Genomic DNA, 21165 nt, shown 5'->3' with positions numbered 1-21165 from the left:
TAGGTTCTAAAATTTGTCCCCATTGGGTGAAAAGAAATATATTCAATGACATTTTATAGACCAGGACATCAGAATCGACAAATGTTCTCAAAAGAGGTCAGTAGATCAATTGTTAGAAAATAGAAGAGATTAGAAGGTACAGGTAAGATGCAGGATGAGAACCATGCCAGCTAGAACATTAAAGTTCCATGGACCAAAGTCCTGAGAAATCAGAAATCAAAAGGATCTAAGGTCTAATTAAAGGACAAAAATAGGAAAGTGGGATCACCACCATGGAGATCCCTGAATGGTCTGATGTCTGGTCTAGTATTCAGAGACCACAGTAATAAATGGTAATTTAACTCTGATCTGAAGCCAATTGGCTTTTTATTGCTGGCTTTTAAATCCTGAAAAATCTGACAGTAGGACCTAGTCCTTCGACTTTCAGGCAAAGGTTCTGGCAGGGCTAGAAACATGGAAGTTCATCTACTAATTTCAGGTCCAAAGTTCTCAAGGTTAGAAGATAATGGAAGCATTATCTCAAGGTCTTGAGGGAGCTTGTGCTTCCTCTGGTTAGATTCTCCTGGTAGTTTTAACAGCTCATTATTGGTTCCTTTAACTCCTTTCACTTAGTTTAAGATTCCCCAAACATAATCCTTGAGAACTGATCAAGCACACACTATATTCTTTATACCCTTTAATATTAAAAGGATAAAGCATATCAATAAATGCAAAAGATTTATTATAATTTTGTTTTGAAATAAAATTTTTATCTTATCTCTATTTTCATTGCCTTATAGATTTTTTTAATGCATCGCATCACTTGATATGACTTTGTTCTTAGAAATATTCTTATATTCTGGTCTGACAGCCAATAGTATTAATATTTAGTAATTCCCTAGCCACCCCTAAGCCCAATATGACTTGTTTGTCTTTCCAATGTATGGCATAGTGCCTGGCACATAGTAAACATTTAATTTTTAATTCATATATTTATTCATTCTCTATAGATTTATCAATCTATGCCTAATAATAATATTTGCAATTATAAATAGCATGTATTTTCTTATTTAATGTCTACAAAGCACTTTACATATGTTACCTTCCTGAACACTTATAACTACATTGTAAAGTAGACACTCATCAGAGGAAGTGAAGTGACTTGCTCAGGGAGAATGTCTGAACTAAGATTTCAGCTTGGTTACTCTTCACTCCAAATCCAGTGCCTTAAACACTACTCCAGATCTGGCTCAAAATTCACATTTACAAAAGTCTCCTATGACTAACCTAAATCCTTATCTATGACTATTTTTTTTTTTACTTCACGTCTTCTGAACACAGATGTTCTGAGTTAACTATATAACTGCACTTGTTTACATGTTTTTTTTTTCAGAATTGCATACTGTTTTTGTTGAGTTTAGTAAGATATAACAATGTTTATTCATGTTTTGTCTCCAGAGCTATAAAATACCCAGGTTAGTATTAGGAATCCTGAGCTTAAGAGTTAGGACACTTGAGTTTCAATCATGATCTGCTACTTTCTCATTAGGTAAGCATCATGGGTAAGTCACTTTTGATCTCTAAGCCAAAGTTTACTTATCTGTAAAATGTGGATGATAACAATTGCATTACCTATTTCACGGGTTGCTGTGATCCCTCATGAAGTTTCTTGTAAATCTGGAAATAGTCTGTAAATGTGAGCTTTTATTTTATTATTCATATTTATAGTATTATTAAGCAGAGTGGAAGCCTCACAGTTATAGAAGTATACTCTCTGATTCCTTTACACATTCCCTTAGCAACAGAGCCCCAAACATCGCAGGTGCCAATAAAATAAAATAAAATAAAATAAAAGATTACTGATGAGTCTACCCACGGTTTATTACAACAACTGAAATTTGCATGGTATCATTTCCTGAAGAGCTCAAAATATTGTCAAGTTTATTATCTTATCCATGTTCATGTTTTTTTATTGAAAATATTTTCATAAGGGTGAGACACAAATAGGATCTTCTTTTAAAAATGTTTTAAAATCACATTATTTGCAAGGTCCTATTCTTTCTTCTCTGTGTTACTACAGGGAGGCTATTTTCTTGTTCAATCCAATTCATTCCTTTTTTAAAGATGCCATTTCAGAATCTGTTAACATAAAAGGGTAACTGAGCAAAGCATTCCTAATCTATCCACTGCTTCCCTTTTTTTTATTCACTATTCTTCTTCCCACTTCCCCTTAACAAGAACTGCTCTTTGCTGCTAGTCTTTAATTCTCAAAAAAATCCTTTTCAAGCCTTTTTATTTTATTTTTTTCCACTCAATATCTTATTCCTAAAATACTTACTATGGCAACTATCCCACTTAGCTTCCTAGACTTAAACATAGGTAAAAATACAATTTGCCTCTATTTGCTCTCTAGCCTCCCTTCCTTCACCTCCTACATGTTTGGAAGTAGCTCCCAGTGACTGAGCAACCTGTTGCTTCCTGTTCTCCAAGGCCCTCCTTACTCACATGCTATCCTTACTACTATAGCCAAACTTACCTTTCTACTATAGATGAGCCCGCCTTTCTACAAACTTATCCTTCCTGAATTGCATTACTTCGAGGCTCATTTTTCTAGGAAAGCTAATTTGAGCAAAAATTTTGGGGGTTAATAGTGATTAAATAGACTCCTGAATAATTTTTTTGAACGTAATAGTCCAAAGGAGGAAAAAAAAATCTCAGGGACTAAGACAGTGTAAGAGATTTAAAAGCAGAGAGGCCTTTCCTGGCCCTTTTCTATCATTTGTGTCGATAGAGTAGGCAGCTGGCAAATCGTTAATTACAGATCATATGCTCAGTTTTGAACATAGTTCTCTGTCAACTAATCAACAAGCTTTGGCTGAGTGTAGCCCTTGAATTTAAGTACCTTTTTCTAGGACCTATTTTCTACTCTATGTAGCCCCCTTTCAGAGTCTTAGTCTATTAATCTTTTTAAGGAAATAAAATATATATACATATTCTAATATTCTCCTTGGATGATCTTTGGAATTCTTGTATCCTCTGCTCCTTTCTCCCAGAAGTCTCTGATACTGGATATTCAACTTTTTTTCTTGTCTTCCCTTAATCTGTCAACAGAGAACTTTTTTAAAATTTCACTGAGAAAACTGAGGCCATTCACTGAAAGGTCATTCTTTTCCTCATCTCATGTCACTCAGATGCCCTCCACTATTATCTTCTCCTTCACACTTGTCTCACAGTAAGAGATGGCCCTTCTCCTTGCCATGGAAAACTCTTTTACATGAGGAAATGATCCCATTTTATCCCACTTTCTCTAGTACACTGTCCTTCTATTATCTCCACTCTCTAATTTATCTTCAATCTCTCCTGTACACTGGCTGCTTCCCTAATACCTACAGAAATATCTATATGTCTTATTCTCAAAAAACCCTCACTTGATCAATCCTCACTATAATTCTATAATTCTCCTCCCTTTCAGGGCTAAACTTCTTGAGAAGACTATCTACAATTGGTGCTTCCTTTTCCTTTCTTCTCACTTTCCTCTGAAGTGTCCCCTATCTGGCTCCGGACCTTGTCATTCAACTGAAACTACTTTCTTCCAACTTACCAATGATCTCTTAAATTTTTCACTCTAATGACCTTTTCCCAATCTTGATCTTCCTTCTTTATCTTTCTGTAGCCTCTGACACAATCTATCATAGTCTTTTCCTTGATACTCTTCTTTGGGTTTTTATGACATTAGTCTCTCCAGATTCTCTTTTGATAACTCTTTCTCTGTCTCCTTGGCTGAAAATCCATGCATATTGTGAAAATTAATCACGACTATTTCTCAGGACTGTGAATAGGCCTTCTTCTCTTCTCTTTCTAAGCTATCACTTGATGATCTATTCAGATCCCATGAAATCAATTATTATCTCTATGGAGATGATTCTCAGATCTATTTGTCCAACCCCAACCTCTCTGTTAAAATTCATTCTTATATCTCCCATTGCCAAGTGAAAATTTCAAAGTGAATGTTTCATAGACACCATAAACTCATTATATCTAAAACTGAACTCATGATTTTTTCCCAGAACATTTCTGCTCTTTCTAACTTCCTTCCTTATTACTATTACACAATTTAGTTATCATTCCTTACTCTTTACTCTCTTTCATCCCCATATTCAATCAGTTTAGCAGGTCTTGCTGTTTTTACCTATGTAACTTTTATATTCTCTGTCTCTCTTCTAACACTACAAACACCATAATTGGTTTTTTGTTGTTGAGGCAATTGGGGTTAAGTGACTTGCCCAGGGTCACACAGCTAGGAAGTGTTAAGTGTCTGAGGCCAGATCTGAACTCAGGTCCTTCTGACTTTGGGGCTGGTGCTCTATCCACTGCACCACCTAGCTGCCCTTATTGTTCTTCATTTTTAAAGAGAACAAAAATGACATCACTATGTTGGCGCTGAGTTACAATATGTCCAACTGTGGCTGGTCAGACCAATACTAGCTCATAATGCTCTGCCATGAGTTGGACACAAATAACCCATATGAACATTTGGAGTGGCTTCTCTAACTTTGTTTACTTGCATTTCTTCTGGGCTAATTCAATTCTACTTTGCTTATAGAGCATATCACCTTCTCTGATGAGGGCATGCCATGCTGGGCAGTACTGCAACACTGTCTCTCATGTCATACAATTAATTCTAAAGATCTTGAAAGATACCTTGAGAGTGTCCTAGTATCACTTTTTCTAATCACCTTGTGATCATTTGCCCTGTATGAGTTCTCCATAAAATAATTTTTTGGCAAATGTGTACATTTGGCATTCAAACAAGGCCAGCCCAATGCAGTTGTGTTCTTTGCAATAGAGTTCAAATGCTTGGCAGTTTAGTTCAAGGAAGAATATCAGTGTTTGGTAGCTTATCTTGCCAGATAATTTTCAGAATCAAACACCATAGTGCAGATTCTCATAACTTCATGTCGAGGCAATAATAAAAATCCATTGGTTGATTTTTCCCACTTCAGTCTATCATACTCAGCTGTCAAACTGATTTTCTTAAAATGCAGGTCTAAGCATGTTAGTCCTTCTTCCATTCAATAACTCCGGTAGCTCCCTATGTCCAGGAGAATCAAAAACAACATCTTATTTGACTGTTTTTAATCTTGATGTCTTTTTTTATATAGCTTTGATTTCTTCTTATAACCCTTCTCAGAGGATGAGTCAAAGTGAGCCATCCCATATAACAAATAATATTTTTAAAGAAAGAATTTTTTAGAATTTCAGAATTGTAAAGAAAATTTTAAAGCAAAAGAGCTAAAAATCAGGCATAACTTATCAATATATCAAAAGCATCTAAAAATATGTGCAATGTGCAATACTTGTTTCTTTTGCACTCCTTTGCATTCCTTTGCAAAAGAATGAGATGGGAGTTACTTCCCAAATCTCTTCTTTGTAGCAACATTTCCTTTTAATTTTTAAATGGTTGTTCATTCTATTTACATTGTTGTGATCAATGTATTGGTTATTCTCTGAATACTTTGTTCTGCATCAATTCATAAAGATTTTTCCAAGCTTCCCTGTATACATGATACTAATAATTTCTTATAATGTATCAGTATTTCATTATATTCATGTACCACAATTTGTTGGTATTCTCTAGTTGATGAACAAATACTTTGTATCCAATCTTTGCTATTCCAAAAATTGTTGCTATAAAAATTTTGGTATACATAGAGATATTTTCCTCTTATCAATGACCTCTTTGAGGCATTAATAAAGTCTAGTAATGAAATGTCTGGAACAACAGTAATAAAAAAAAATTGTTTTTTAAAATGGCTGTACTTATTCACAGCTTCACCAATAATGTACTAGATTCCCATCACATAACTTCTCCAACATTTATTGTTCTTATCATCTGTCATCTTTGCCAAATTTGCAGGATGTGAGATAAAAATTCAGAGTTCTTTTGATTTGTATTTTTTATTAGTGATTTGAGAAATTCTTTAATTTAAAAATTGATGCCTCCATTTCCTTTGGTAATAGTTTACGATTCTTTTGATAATTGTTCATATCCTTAGATCCCTTCTCTAAAAGAAAAAACTTTTGAACATATATATATATCTTGGATACTAAGATCTTACCAGAAAAATTTGATAAAAAGATTCTCCCTCCCCCAGCTAGACTCCTTTCCTTCATATTTTAGATCCTGGGTACATTGTTGGTTTGTACAAAAGATTTTCAGTAACTGAAGTTATCAATTCATATACATATTCAAAGTAATCCATTTCCTCAATCTTATTTTTAAAAATAAATCTCCTATTACCCAATTGATAACTGGTCAAGGATATGAATAGATAGTTTCTGACAAAATAATCAAAACAATTTATAGTCATATGAAAAAATTCTCTAAAACATTGTTGACTAGAGAAATGCAGATTAAAATAACTTTGAGATACCTCATTATACCTATCAGATTGGCTAAAAAGATAGATGAGGAAATTGACATATGTTGGAGGGAATGTAGAAAAATTGGGACACATTCATTGTAGATGGAACTGTGAACTAATCCAATCATTTGAGAAAACAATCTAGAATTATGCCTAAAGAGATATTAAACTGCCAAAACTTTTGACCCAGAAATGTCACTGCTTGGTCTATTTCCAAAGATAATGAGGAGGAAAGGATAAAAAACCTTTATTTCTAAAATGTTTATAGCAGCTCTCTTTTTGGTTGACAAAAAACTAGAAACTGCAGGAATGCCTATTGTGATGGAATAATATTGTGCTATAAGAAATAATAAACTCAGTGATTCTAGAAAAACATGGAAGACTAGCACACAACAAATGAAGACTAAAATGAGCAGAATGAATATAACATTGTATACGACAGCAATATTGTTTTAAGAATAACTGAGGAAATAAGTTATTTTTGCCATTATAAATATCCAAATTAATTATAAAGGGCATATAAAGAAAGATACTATCTACATCCAGAGAAATAACTAATAAATATAAGTATGTATAGAATAGCTTAACATATAATATACATACACACATATTATATATATATATATATACATGTATGTGTGTATGTATGTATGTATGTATGTATGTAATGGCAGCCATCTCTAAGACAAGGGTAGGGAGTAAAGAAAAAAGAAATTTACACTCTTCTAGATGTAAGCTTCTCCCAGGAATTCTATTTCCTCTTCTCCAGAGGCAGAAAGAACAATATCTCTAAACACAAAAATTCCTGCATATTTACTAGTTATAAGTTAATATCTCTATTTGTAGACTGTCTCTCTTCTTCCATAAGAGGATTCATCAATCAGATCTTTTCCTGCCACTGCAACAATATTTCTCTCTTTTCTTTTTTCATTTTCTTTGCATACATACCCATTCTATTGCAGGGCCCCTTCTTGGAAGACTATAGAAGGTATTTCTGTTGTCTGGAGAATTTGAAAAGCAAATAATATGTTCAGGTCTCATTTTCTTTCTAACAACCCACTGGATTCCCCCCCCCCCCCACCAAAGAATAACAATCTTTTTTTCATTAATAGTTAGGCTCAGGTTTGCAGGGTAGTTCATCTTGAGTTGCATCTTAAGCTCTTTTGCCATTTGGAGCATTCCATTTCTTCCTATAGTTCCTGGTGTGTGCAGAATAGTCTTGTCATTTGATTTTTCTTTCCTACTGAAGGTCTTACTCCTTATTGCTTGCAGAATTTGTTATTTATCATTGGAATTTTTCAGTTTAACAACTATGTGTCTTAGAGTTTACACAGAATTTTTTTCTGGAAGTACTTTGGCACATTCTTTTCATTGGCACTTTGTTTTCATATTTAGAAGTTATGGATAATTTTCTTGTATTTTTTTTGTTATCATATTCAGATTTTTTGACTTGTGTTCTTCTGAGATCCTTAATTTATGTCTATGTTCCTATCCTCCTATTTTGCTTCTATTGAGATCACTTTTTTTCTTTTAATATTATTGTTTTCTCTTTTTACAAATTGTTCTTTACTCCTGTGTCTCTCTTTTGTTTCTTTGGTGAGACTTGTCACTGTGGAATTTAGTTTTTCTATTTGGCAAATAAAATTCATTAAGTTGACAGATAAGAAGTGGAGGCCTAATGTTATTTAATTTGCCTAAGCTCACACAAGTAATTAGAGAACACATTTGAGCCCAGGTCTTCTAACTACCAAGTCAGTGGTTTGTTTTGTTTTATTTTTTTCCCACAATACCACTCTGCCTTCCAGGAAAAAGGGACAGAATGAGCAAAGACCTCAGAAGAATTATGTTCTAACTACTAAATTATAGAAAACTAATGTCCAGATGGTCTCAAATATATCCAATTTGTTGAAACCTTCTGCTTCACTTAGCAGTACATGTTATGAAATGACTATTCTCTTATTGCTAATAGAAATTGTATTTTATTACCACAATACTAATACTGTAGAGAAGCAATATGACCTAGTGCAGTCACAAAGTATCAGACGTCTAGATTTCTGATTCTGCCTATGACATACTAGTTGTGATATCCCTGAACAAATATATATTCAAAACCCGAAAGTCTTCAAGGATCACAAAGACAATTAAATAAGACAAAGAGACCCAGTGGGATTTTGTTCTGGATTTTTTTCTCTACTGAGATTAAGAACTACTTTTATCTGAATCAGTATAAGAAATGTTGAACACACTTGTTTGCTAAAGAAATATATTAAATATACACTGAATGATATAACATATAAGTACTTGAAGGAAACATTCATTGTACTACAGAGAGAAACAAATAGAAATATATAGATGCTTATTCTTTCCCCTTCCTAAATGAACTTGAAGGCATAGCAACCAAGTTCAAATCTTGGTTCTATTACTTATTATCTTGGACAAGATTATATATTCACTGGTAACAGAATGGCCAAGTCAAACTGAATTTTGGCATATATGGTGCAAGAATCAGATAACAGTAAGATGAATATGACAATAGAGATTCAATTTTTTGAGAGATGAGCCCAAGAATAGATATAGGTCTTTTATTACATATGTTGCCTCATAGATAAATGACTAAATATGTCATTCCAGATCTTGCTAAACTTCATCCCTTGCTCTAAGAACTCTTGGAACAAACTGAATATCTTTTTCCTATAATCGGCTTCCAGAAAATTCTAAAGACCAGTTGCCTTTTTATTATTCATGCCAATCCCATACATAGCTATTTATGGGTATGCTTACTTGCAGAGGAAATAGCATTTATAATAAAAAATTAGACATTCATTCCATTAAAAGTCTCAATTTGGAGAGTTTAATCTCACCACCTTTACATGTTCCTCAAATACATACACACACACACATAATTGTCTAAAACTCTTCAAACAAATTAATATGTATTTAAGCATCTATTCTGTGCAAAGCTCTTCACTAGAGATCTATTCTAATCATAACATAGAGATGACTCTAAATTCTTGAAAGTAGTTAAATTCAAAATCCTATCAAGCCAGAAAGGATTAGAGAATATACTGAGTTACATAATATGTGCCTGTTGTCTGATTATAAGTCTACATGAATTTAGAAAAGTCCATCACCAAAAAGTTATTTCTATTCTGAGGGGGGAGTAGCTAAAGTAATTCATTTCATGAGTCATTGAGGAGACTATGATGTTTAATCTGGATGGACTCTATGGGACACGGTGTAGTTATAATCAGAGGAATGAGTTTCAAATAATTGGCTCTGTCACTTATGACTGATGGGATCTTGAACAAATCACTTAACTTTTCTGAATCTCAGTTTCCTCATTTGTAAAATGAAAGTGTTGGACTAGATATTTTCCTAAGATATATTCCAACCCAAAATCTATGAATCTATGAAACTAATGCAACCCCTAAATTTTACAAATGAGAAAACAGAAGCCTAAAAAAAATTAAGTGACTTGCTAATAATCACAATGTTGTTGTTGCTGTTGCTTGCCCTTTGTTCTCAAAGAGGGAGGTTGATGCCATAACATGCAAGTGAATTGGATTTGAGGGAGAGCTGTGCAAGGTTACCTAGCTCACTTTCTCCTACAGAGCCATCTGGGTCCAATAGCCAGATATAGAGCAGGATGATTGAAGATGGCCCTGGATGTAGTGGGAGACCTTGGCCTTTTTAAGGTAAGATTTTCCATTAAATCTCAGTTTAACTGAGGCCCCACCCAAGTAGTAAGTAGCAGCACAAGCATTTGAAATCAGGTGACACAGCAGAGCACTTAGACTGGTCTTAGGAAAACTTATCTTCCTGAGTTTAAATCTGTTCTCAGACATTGATTGGGCAAGTCACTTATGCTTGTTGGCTTCAGTTCTTCATCAGTAACATGAGTTACAAATGGCAAACCGCTTTGCCAGTTATCTTTGCCAAGAAAATCCCAAATGGGATCACAAAAAGTTGGATGTGACTAAACAGCAACAATTTAAAAAAAAAAAAACCCTTCTCATTCTAAATCCAGTGTTTTGCTACTGTTACATCCTATCCCAAGGGTTGTGTTCTATATCAGTGGAGGAATCATCCATACTGATAAAATGTCAGTTCCTTTAAATGTCAGTATATATGCTGAAGTATATAAACACCCAAGTACTGTGCCTACTACATGTAAATCTTAAAATAACAAAAGTATTTACTGTACTGAATTCCTGAACCATGTAACCGAGGTGCAGGCTAGCACAGGGGTGCCATTTATAACACAACAAAAATCAAACCTGAGCCTTGGATGTTATGGCTTGGCCAACAGCCATTGGCAGCATGCCATGATCATCAAAAGAGAAATACAGCTGATAATGCAACTTCCCACAGAGAACAAGACTCACACAAGAAAATGACAATGTTCCTACTTTGGCCCTCTTTTCACCAAGGTAATTGGTCAAAAAAAAAAAAAAAAACCCAGCACATATTCTTTTTTTTTAAAGGAAGTTTGTCTAAGGAATATTAAATACAAGAGTTACTATAAAGCAATTAGTTTTTTTCTCCTTACAGTTCTGTAAAATATAATGAAATATTGCTATGTGCCTTGAGCAATTTTTAACCTGAAGATAACATGGTATCCTAGGATGCTATGAACTTAGTATTGTTACAAGTTACTGCCCTGGAAAAAAAAATTAATAAATGCTTGACCTATACAAAAGAGAGTTTAAAAGCAACTATTTAATAATCATAAATTTTGCTGATATAACTCAAAAGAGATAGTTGCCCCCTTCTTATTGGGGAAACTTATGCAAGGAAAGGAAATGACAAAAGGGAAGAGAATGACAAAGAGGAAAAAGATAAAAATGGGCTTTGAAAGGAAAAATTTTAGTACTAGACAAACCTCAGGTGTTATTTGCATTTTATCTCTTTTGCTTATAGTCCTGTGTTATTAGAAAGAGATAGTATCTTTTGAGTGCCTCAGGTCTTGGAATCTATCACTGCCATATCTGCTAGAAGCTAGAAAGAACTGATTATGGTATACTAGATGCATTAGCATTTCCAAGATTATACTGACTGGGCAGCCACTGACTATATGGCTTTCATTGTAGGTGGGGAGTAAATTGTTTCCCAAGTGGGAACTGGGAGATTCCCTAGTCAAGGCAAGAGATAAGCCTTTTGGCTCACCAAAGCAAAGAGCTTCCTCCTCTGATTCAAAAGGAGAGGGATGTAATTAGTGCCCTTGGGACTCTAAGGGCAAAATTAGATTAAATATAAATTTTCTAACAACAGATTTACCATATGAGAAAGAAATGTTTCTATATAGATTAATCCTTCTTGAAAAATCTGCATATAGCATTCAAAGCTTTTCATCAGTAATTCTAGTTTCATATTAGAAGACCTGGTTTTGCACTCTGGCTACAACATTTAAGGAGTTGTGTGATTATAAACATGTCATTTAACTTCTCTGAGACTCAATTTACTCAGCTTTAAAATGGGGGTAATACTAATGTTCCCTACCTCGAAGGACAATTGAGAGGAAAGCATTTTTAAACTGTAAAATACTATGTAAACATGAGTTAATATGAGAGGCCTTATGGCTTACTGAATAGAATTGAACTAAAAGTATAGATAATCAGAGTTCAAGTAACACCTCTGTCACCGATTGTGACTTTGGACAAATTTGCTAACCTCTCAATATCCTAGACAATTCTTCTCTAATAATGTAAGTTGGAGGGCAAGTGTAGAATTTCCCTGGTAAAAAGAACTTGCAAAACAGGAACCTCCCTTTACCCCTGAAATCACAGATCCAGATCAAAAAATTAAAAAATAAAAATTATTAGCCCAATGATTCACTAGTTATTTAAAATAAAATATAACATTTCTAATTTCTAAGAACTTCCCAAATTTATACAAATATAGGCCCATCCTAAGTTTTGGTCTTTTGCATTTCATAAGCATTTTCCACTCTATTTCAAATGAATAGGCAAGCATATTTCCCAAGCTAAATTGATACCAATATAGATATCTACAGCATCAAGAATAGCCACAATAAATTACTTTCTTTTCCTTAAAAGTTTTGTGGCCTGGCTATAGGTATAGTCCTGATTTCATGAATTTTTATGAAGTCCATCATAGGAATTTGATTGTTTGATCAACAATCAATCAGACCCCTAAATCTAAGTAGCCCTATCAGGGCAAAGAACTGAACCTGTGGCATCATTACTCTAGAGAACTCCCTCTATACATGTAGGAGTAGGATAACATCTTTTCTGCAACTTACAGTTCTAGGGGATATGGAAATGTTCATTTAATCTGGTGTTTGTTAAATTCAGCATTAAAAAAATGACCCCTCCCCTCCCAAAAAAAGAAAGCTATCTACCCCAGAGTACTAAAACATTAAGTGATTTGCCTAGGATCACATAGTCAATTTGTGTCAAAGACAGGACTTGTACTCAGGTCTTCCTTGGCTTTCTTCCCAGGTGTCAAGTCCTTTGCCTTCCATAACACCATGCAACAAACAGGCTCTTCTCTCTAAAGTGCTTCTTCTTCGGGGTTATATAAAGCCATTGGGGAAGGAAAGGCGGGGATCATTATGAGAACCAGAAAGAAATCTCAGCCCTACATATTTTTTGATAAAACAAAATTTGATAGACCTCCTTCTTATTTCTCTTTGCACTTCCCAGGAGATTGAGTCTGAGGTTCTTGACATCTTCAGAGTGAACTGTTCTTTAATTATTAATTTCACAGCATAAAGGACGTGATAAGAAAAAGAAGGAAGATTGACACAATCCCTCCTCTTTTTTCCATTATTCCATTAATTCTCCTTGCAGTGCACTCCCAGGTTCTATAGGAACTTTTCCCTTGGCCTCTACAATCTCTTACTTACCCTTTTGTAGCATAAATTTAACTGACTGCTCCCAGACTGGTAAATACTACCACCTTCCTACAAAGGGAATGGAAATGTCACCTGTGACAAGAAAACCACATGCTATTATAAACTGTCACTCAAATAACACTCTGACTTCAAGGCATCTTAAACTATATTTCATTATCAACATAGACAAGGTCAAAAATGAATATTCTCAGTTTTCCTTTATTCCCCTATCCAACCTAATATGTATTAAATTGCTACTATACGCCAGGCACTGTTAAACACTGGAGATATAAATATTGAAAAGAAAGCCTGCCCTTAAGAAGCTTACAATATAATCACTTAACCCTGATTGCCTTGCCAAAAAGAAACCCCAAGAACAACAAAAAGAAGCTTATAAGGTAGATAACACACAGGAAGAGGCAGTTAAGGGAGGGCTAGTAAGATGGGGATTCTCCAAGTCTAGGAACCTCTTTCTATACAGTTGAAATCAGAGAGAGCTGCTGATGCAAAGTGAAATGAACTTTCTTTCCCTCTCACAGTGTTTTGCTTTTCCTATAACCGGCTTTTCTATACCATTTTTCAGAGCCCTGCCATCATCAAAAGCTTCAGGGGTCCAGTTTAACTCATTTGTGCCCTTCACAATAAATAATGCAATTTTTTTGAATGAATGAATAAAAACAATCTTTATCAAGGATTTACTAGGTGTCAGGAACTAAGGATACAAATATAAGTGAACAAGATAATCTCTTCACAGAGCACACATTCTAGCAAGAAAAAATAACATATAAAGGATAAAAAATGGTACTTGCACTATAGAATAGTTTGGAAGTGGTTGAAAAGTGACACAGACATCTGACATTAAATAAGCTAAAAATTCCCCTATCAGAACCCAGGGTTCCAGGAGCATAGTCCAGATTCAAGAATGGCCCAATCTGCTTGGTCCTCTCCCTCTCCATTTCCTTGTCTTTCTCCCTGTATCTGTTTGTCTCATCTCTGTCTGTCTATGACTACCTGTTTTTGTCTCTGTGTCTCTCCTTCTGTGTCTCTGTATCTTTCTTTGTCTCTCTGTCTCTGTAGATCTCTGTCTCTCTCTATCTCTCTTTCTGTTTCTCATCTCTGTCTTTCTCTCTCTGTCTCTCTGTCTTGCTGTCTTTCTCTTTTTCCTTCCCTTCTCTCTTTCCCTTCTGTCACTATTTCTCTCATATTGTGTGTGTGTGTGTGTGTGTGTGTGTGTGTGTGTGTGTGTAAGGGGATGGGGAAAGGACATTAGGGGCCTAGCCCAAACCATAGCTAGAAGATAATTCTGATTATAACATTACAGATGAAATTATCCAGCCTTCAGTTGAAATACTTAGCTTAGACATTGAAACCTAGCTTGGAAACTATCCACGAACAGGGCAATAGAATTTTTTTAGTCCTTTATGATCTAACTCATTACTTTCCCAAATGGGAAGATAGAGGAACATGATTGGAACAAGATCAACAATTGCTCTCTGCCCTAGCATGTCCTATGTTCTCATACAGGCAATTACAGTGTTTAGACATGTTCTGATTCAACACTTTTACATAGTACCTCTTTGCTTTATTAACCATATTGCCTTAAGAACTGACAGTGCAACCCTTCTGTACTAAACTATTGCATTACTTGTCAGGTTCTTGGCTTTCTGCCCCAAATGAGAGAAAGTGGAGACCTAAAGAATTAAAATGATACATCATTCCTAAAACTTCCTTAAAAAAGAAACCCAACTTATTCCACCCAAAAACTTCTTCCCAGGGTTGAAAATTGTCAGGAAAATAAAATGAATTGTATAAGGGAGAAAGTACGTCCTACTGAGCTGGGTATCCAAGACCTTGCATAATCTGGCCCCTGATCTAATATGCTATGATTCTGTTATACAGATGGTTTTCAAAGGTGTGTGCAAAGGCACATTAGCATGCAATAAGTTTCTCTAGGTGGGCTATAAAATTTTATAGGTGTGCAGATAAAATAAGATTTATAAATAAACTGGCTTAATCTAATTTTACTTACCCAATATACATAATATGCAAAGTAAATAATGATAATAATAAACAAAACTTACATTTTACAAACACTAATCTCAAAACATATCAGACCTTGAACTTATGAAAAAAAAAAGTTAAAAAAATTGCCTGCTCTCATTGAAGGGAAATGGCATATTTATGTACCTCCCAACTCTGCCCTGATACTACTTAATTATCCACTTTATGTGATTCTTTGTAGTAAAGAAAAACAGAAAACTTGAGAACCACTATGTTTCAGAGAGCAGAAAACAATAAGCAGGGACAACCTGCAGCTGTCTAAAGTAGCTATTGCTCTGGTTCCCATAGAATTTGTTAAGGATCCAACAATTCTTTTGCTTTACAGATTATGCCTGCTCCTTCTCCTCTTGCCCGCCCACCAAATCACAAGAAGCAATCTTCTTCATCACTTAGTTGATTTTTTTTTTCAGCACTGTTGGGCAAGACCACCTTCTGAGCTTAGAATCATATACTAACCTCATCCACGTTCTCGAATGCATTGATAACATCATATGGCAAACAGGACAGCAGGTCAATCACAAACCAGGTCTTCAGGTAATTCATGCGGATGAGTTTGGGGTCAGAGATCACCTCCCCAGCTGGTCCAACAAAGGTAGTATGAAAATTAAGTACAATGTCCACCAGGAAAATGACATCCACAATACTGTCCACAACCAGCCAAGCCACATTGTTCTGTCTTGTTTTAAAAGACACATTGTAAGGGACCAAAATGGCAGTGTAGAAAGTTAAGATCAAGATGATCCAATCCCAAGTGGTCTTGAAAACACAATAATGTAAGATGATGTGAGGGGGAGTCTTTGGTGCCTCTTGCTTGTACTGGGGAAGAATGTCTGAACCCAGCTGCAAAACCTGTGTGGAGAGACACAAACAAGAGAATACTAAGTTAAGACTTTGTTGCAAATGTTTGGGTGGTTTGCTTCTTCCCGAGACATTCATTTAGTCCATCCTGGACGTATTCCTATGATATAGAAATGAGCACAGATATATTAAGGAATGTGGACACAGTTGACTCCCTGACTTGTGACATTCCCCTTATATACAAATAAATCATAAAACTGGTTGGGAACAAAAGAGAGAGAACAAAGAGAATGAAGAAAATGAAGAGAAGAGAGAAGGAGTGTCAGGGATGTAATTCAGTTCAACAATATGGTGCAAATTAGGGGCCAGCTAATGGCAGATCATAAAGGTACAAACATATGATTTATCACATTCAAATAATATAGTTTAACATAACATTTATAAAATCTCCTCTCTGGCATTCTGGCTATCACAATTTCATTAACTAGCATTTCCATACATATCGAATGCATGAGAACTGACGTCTAGGATGAAGATCTTGGATGCCACAACATATTGAGTCATCAAAGACTAAATTATGCTCATACAATTTAGTTTCAAGTATATTTTTGTATTATAATTCTTTGAGAATTGATATAGGTATTATTAAGTAGATAGCATTAAACTAACTAGGACATTTAACTAAATAGAATACTGCATGCCTAATTACATTAGCTAACAGACATCTCAATAGCTCTCATTTTGCTAGCACTTTTAATTTACAAAATGGCTTTACTGCAACAATCCTATTAGGTAAAGAATTGGAAATACAGTTTGCAATTTACAGTTTGCAAATAAAGAAACTGAGGCTCAGAAAGATTAGAGAAAGACAACATATAAATAACTATGAATTTTAAAATTGCATACAGAGAGAGTAAATGGAAGGTAAGCTTAGAGAACAGAAATTTGAGGGAGGGGAGCAAAATTATTTGTAAAAGGATTTCTTCCTGCAAAAATTATGATTTGACCTCAGTCTTTTTTTTAATAATTTTTTATTGATAGAACGCATGCCAGGGTAATTTTTTACAGCATTATCCCTTGCATTCATTTCTGTTCCGATTTTTCCCCTCCCTCCCTCCACCCCTTCCCCCCAGATGGCAAGAGTCCTTTACATGTTGAATGGGTTGCAGTATATCCTAGATACAATATATGTGTGCAGAACCAAACAGTTTTCTTGTTGCACAGGGAGAATTGAATTCAGAAGGTATAAATAACCCGGGAGGAAAAACATAAATGCAAGCAGTTTATATTCATTTCCAGTGTTCTTTCTCTGGGTGTAGCTGCTTCTGTCCATCTTTGATCAATTAAGGCTCTCTTTATCAAAGAGTTGACCTCAGTCTTGAAGGAAGCCAGGGAAGCAGAGGCAGAGCAGTTAAAATATAATATTAAAGACATGAAAATTAGTAAAAAGGCATGAAATTGGGTTATAATTCACCTTGAATATAGAGCAAATAAGCTATTTTATCTGGCTCCCATATATAGATGGGAATAAAATGTAAAAATACTAGAAAGTTAAAAAAAAAAAAGGGATCAAAGTCCACTAATTGGACTACTAATTCACTTTTAATGGAACTATGATCCAACCCTTTTGGAGAGCAATCTGGAATTATGCCCAAAGAGTGACTTAACTCCATATATAGCCTTTGACCCAGCAATACCACCACTAAATCTGTTTCTAAAGATGTTTGGTGGGGAAGGAAAAGAACCTATATGTTCTAAAATATTTATAGCAACTTTCTTTGTGGTGTCAAAGAACTAGAAATTGCAAGGATGTCTATCAATGGAGGAATAGCTTGACAAATTGTGGTATATGATTATGATAGTATAAGATTGTGATGCAATGAGAAATGATGATCTTTAAAAAACACAGATAGTAAAATGATCAGAGCCAAGAGAATACTGCATATAGTAATAGCAAGTAACATTTGAGAATGAGTTTGTGTGTCTAGGTCATTTTGACTATTATAAATACCCAAATTAATTACAAAGAACATATGAAGAAAGACTATTTGCATCCAGAAAAAGAACTGATAAACTGATGTTTAAAATTTGTGTTTAATGGTAACCATTTCTAGGGCAAGGGTGAGAGAGAAGAAAAAAAAAAGGGACAGAAGAAAATTAAATGATAAATTTATTTTTTATTCTTTTTGTTATATATTTAAAAGGAATAGCAAGTTGTATATAATAGATTTGCAATTTCATGTACAATCATCTTTTTTTTCTTTTCTACTATGTTATGGAAATTTTCATTTTATTTCTTAAGTTCAGAATAAAATTAATTATTTTAAATGGTTATATCTTAAAGTACTTTAAATGTCAGATAGCATTTTATAATGATCATGGGAGTAATAGGAAGCTACTCGAGTTTAAGTGATCAGTCCTCTGCTTTAGGAAAATTTCTTTGGCAGTTAAGTGGAGGATGAATTTGAGTGGGGGAGACGAGGCTGGGAGACCAATTAAGTTATCACAATAATCCACTGGAGAGGTGATAAGGCCCTGTACAATGATGGTGGCTTTGTGAGTAGAAAAGACATATATACAAGATATATTGTGAAGTTTATTATTAAAGAGGAAGAAGAAAATTGTATTACGTTTTTATAGTAGAGTCAAATAAAGGAGTTGACAGATGTTGGGGAGGGGACAGGAGTGTAATATTTTGCTTTGCTTTTTTTAAATAGGGAAGATAACAGGGTAGACAGCAAGAGTCAGCTTGGAATTAAATTAAATATTTGAGAGAGATGGAGAAAAGTTCTAAAGGAGAAAAGAAAAGAGTTTAAAACACAAGATTTCTGCTTTTAAAGAGGAATCCTACTTTGTATTCTCACACTGGAACAAAGGGAAAGATTTGAAGTATGCTAGGCAGAAAATGAGAGAGTTTACCATGGGTGGTTACAATTTTCAGTCAGGTAGCAAGTCAAATCATCTATTTAGGGAAGTAGGACGGGCTAAGAAAAAGGAGACTGAGAGGACATTGGTACTTGATTTTGGTTTAATCAAGTTGGAAGCCAAAATGTAGGAGCTTTAGAAGTCAGTGAGATGAGATGAAGTAAAAGTACAAATTCTCAAGGAGTTTCCTTGAGAAGAGGAGGAGGGATATAAAATACCAATTAGTAAGGAAGGATGGATCAAGTGAAAAGAGTTTTTTGTTTATTAAGAGGAAGAGAAGGCTTGAAGAAAAGGGAGAAAGTTTGGTATGGGGAGTAAGAGAAGAATGCAAACATATAAAAAGGATTATTCAATAACAATGAAGGCAAAGGCAAAGTTAGTAGAGATCTGTAGAAACCCCAATCAACATGATTTCCCAATTTTTTTCCAGAAACATTTAATAGTTAAAGAAATTTCTTGGTAATAATTAAGTGATTTAATATGTGTTATCCTTATCCCTCCAAGCAAAACTATCAGGAAACAGTACTGGTCTATTGCAAAATAAATCTAGAATACTCCAGCAAAAAGAAGAGACCTCCCTTCATAAGATAGATGAACTGTATCCCCTGTGGGCTGTATTTACATGTTAGCACCTACCCCATTTACCTAGACTGCAAGCCCTAGGAAGTTTTTGGCTTGCTCTCTCTGAATTTTTTCTTCTATTAGGGCAGAGCTGGCATAAGGGAGGAACCCAGAAAAGCTAAATCAAGCCAAAAGAGCCCTAAGCCTGTGATTTACCAAAACTTTCACTAGTCAGAGGTGAAAAGGATACACAGATGAACCTAAAATCCATGCCAAGGAAGAAATTGCTCCTTCAGGGTCTGTTCCTGCCTTTGCAGGTCAAACTACTTTGCTTCTGACAATTCTTTCTAAATTTCTGAGTGAATGTTTTTTCTCCCTTGTGTCACAAAGCCTCTCTTTCTCAATTCCTGGACTGGAAACCCCAGTTCAAATGGATATTGCATTAAGTAGGATTGCTCTACTACTCCACAACACTACTAGTCATTACCCAACAATAGAGAAAGTAGAAAGATCTCCTTTAATCTGTTTAATAACTCTCCAAAAGGCTAAAGAGAAGGCCAAGTCAAAGACCCATCATCATAAGGATGAATGCCAATGCAATTCTTTCCCCTTCTCTAAGACCAAAAAGACTCAAGTCCAAAGGCTTGTATCCAGTATGTCTTATGACACATTCTCAATATATAATTTGTAGTTCATTTTCTCACACCTCCATCCAACAGAACATAAATTTCATTGGGATTTTTTTGTCTTTGTATCTCCTGTTTCTAACAGGATTAATAATTGATTGTTTAATTGAATAGTGTCTTTTTCTTTGAAAAAAAATTATCTAAAGGGTCACCTAATCTCTCACCCCTCATTTTTACTAGTAAGGAAAGTGAGTCCTAGAAAAAACTTCTTTATCTAAAGTCAAATAGCTCATGACAGCTAAGGAAAGAACTAACAACCAATATAGTATTTTTTCACTGGACCATGCTTATTTAGTTAATAAATGAGAGACAGCATGGTAAATAAAAGGGGAAATGCTAACTATCTTTAATATTGTTCTAAGGATTAAATAAAATGTGAAAAAGTACTTGATAACTATAATATGCTATGAGTGTACTACTGAACTATAATTGCAAACAGATAGATGATGAAAAAAGCTATTGCTTGATGGAAAGTCAATTTAGGTTTTTTTTTAAACTACCTACTAATAGTCTCAATGTAAAAAACAAAGTGCCAACAGCAATTTTCTGAAGGTATGGGTCTAAGATACTGAACCACATATCTCAGCACAAATTGCCTTACTTTAATGTGTATCTGGTTTTAGTGATTTCATTTTTAGGGCCTCACCAAAAAATAATAAGTAAAGTTCATTTATGTAACAGCTCTTGGGTCCTGGGCTATCAGAAAGAAAGATGTACTCTGACTTTAAGAGAGAAGAAAATAGAAGTTGTGAATCCGACCACTCTTTCTGGAAAGCAATTGGGAATTATGCTTTAAAAAGAAAGTGATTAAAATTCCCACAATTTGATCCAAAAATGCCACTGCTAGGCATATATTCCAAGAAAGCCAAAGACA

The 21165-nt window shown here is 34.7% G+C and overlaps 1 protein-coding gene across 2 annotated transcripts in view; it reads right to left on the bottom strand.

The window, feature by feature from the left end:
- Window positions 1-21165, bottom strand: part of KCNH1 (potassium voltage-gated channel subfamily H member 1) — a 507978-nt gene that overhangs the window by 417034 nt on the left and 69779 nt on the right. For both annotated transcript variants that reach the window (XM_051998447.1, XM_051998446.1), the window contains exon 6: window positions 15778-16170. In XM_051998447.1, the coding sequence (XP_051854407.1) occupies window positions 15778-16170 (393 nt within the window). The remainder of the gene's footprint in view (window positions 1-15777; window positions 16171-21165) is intronic.

This window comes from Antechinus flavipes, chromosome 4 (assembly GCF_016432865.1).
Source record: "Antechinus flavipes isolate AdamAnt ecotype Samford, QLD, Australia chromosome 4, AdamAnt_v2, whole genome shotgun sequence".
Taxonomy (NCBI): domain Eukaryota; kingdom Metazoa; phylum Chordata; class Mammalia; order Dasyuromorphia; family Dasyuridae; genus Antechinus; species Antechinus flavipes.
Note: the sequence above shows the minus strand (reverse complement) of the source record. Positions and strands in the feature narration are given on the sequence as shown.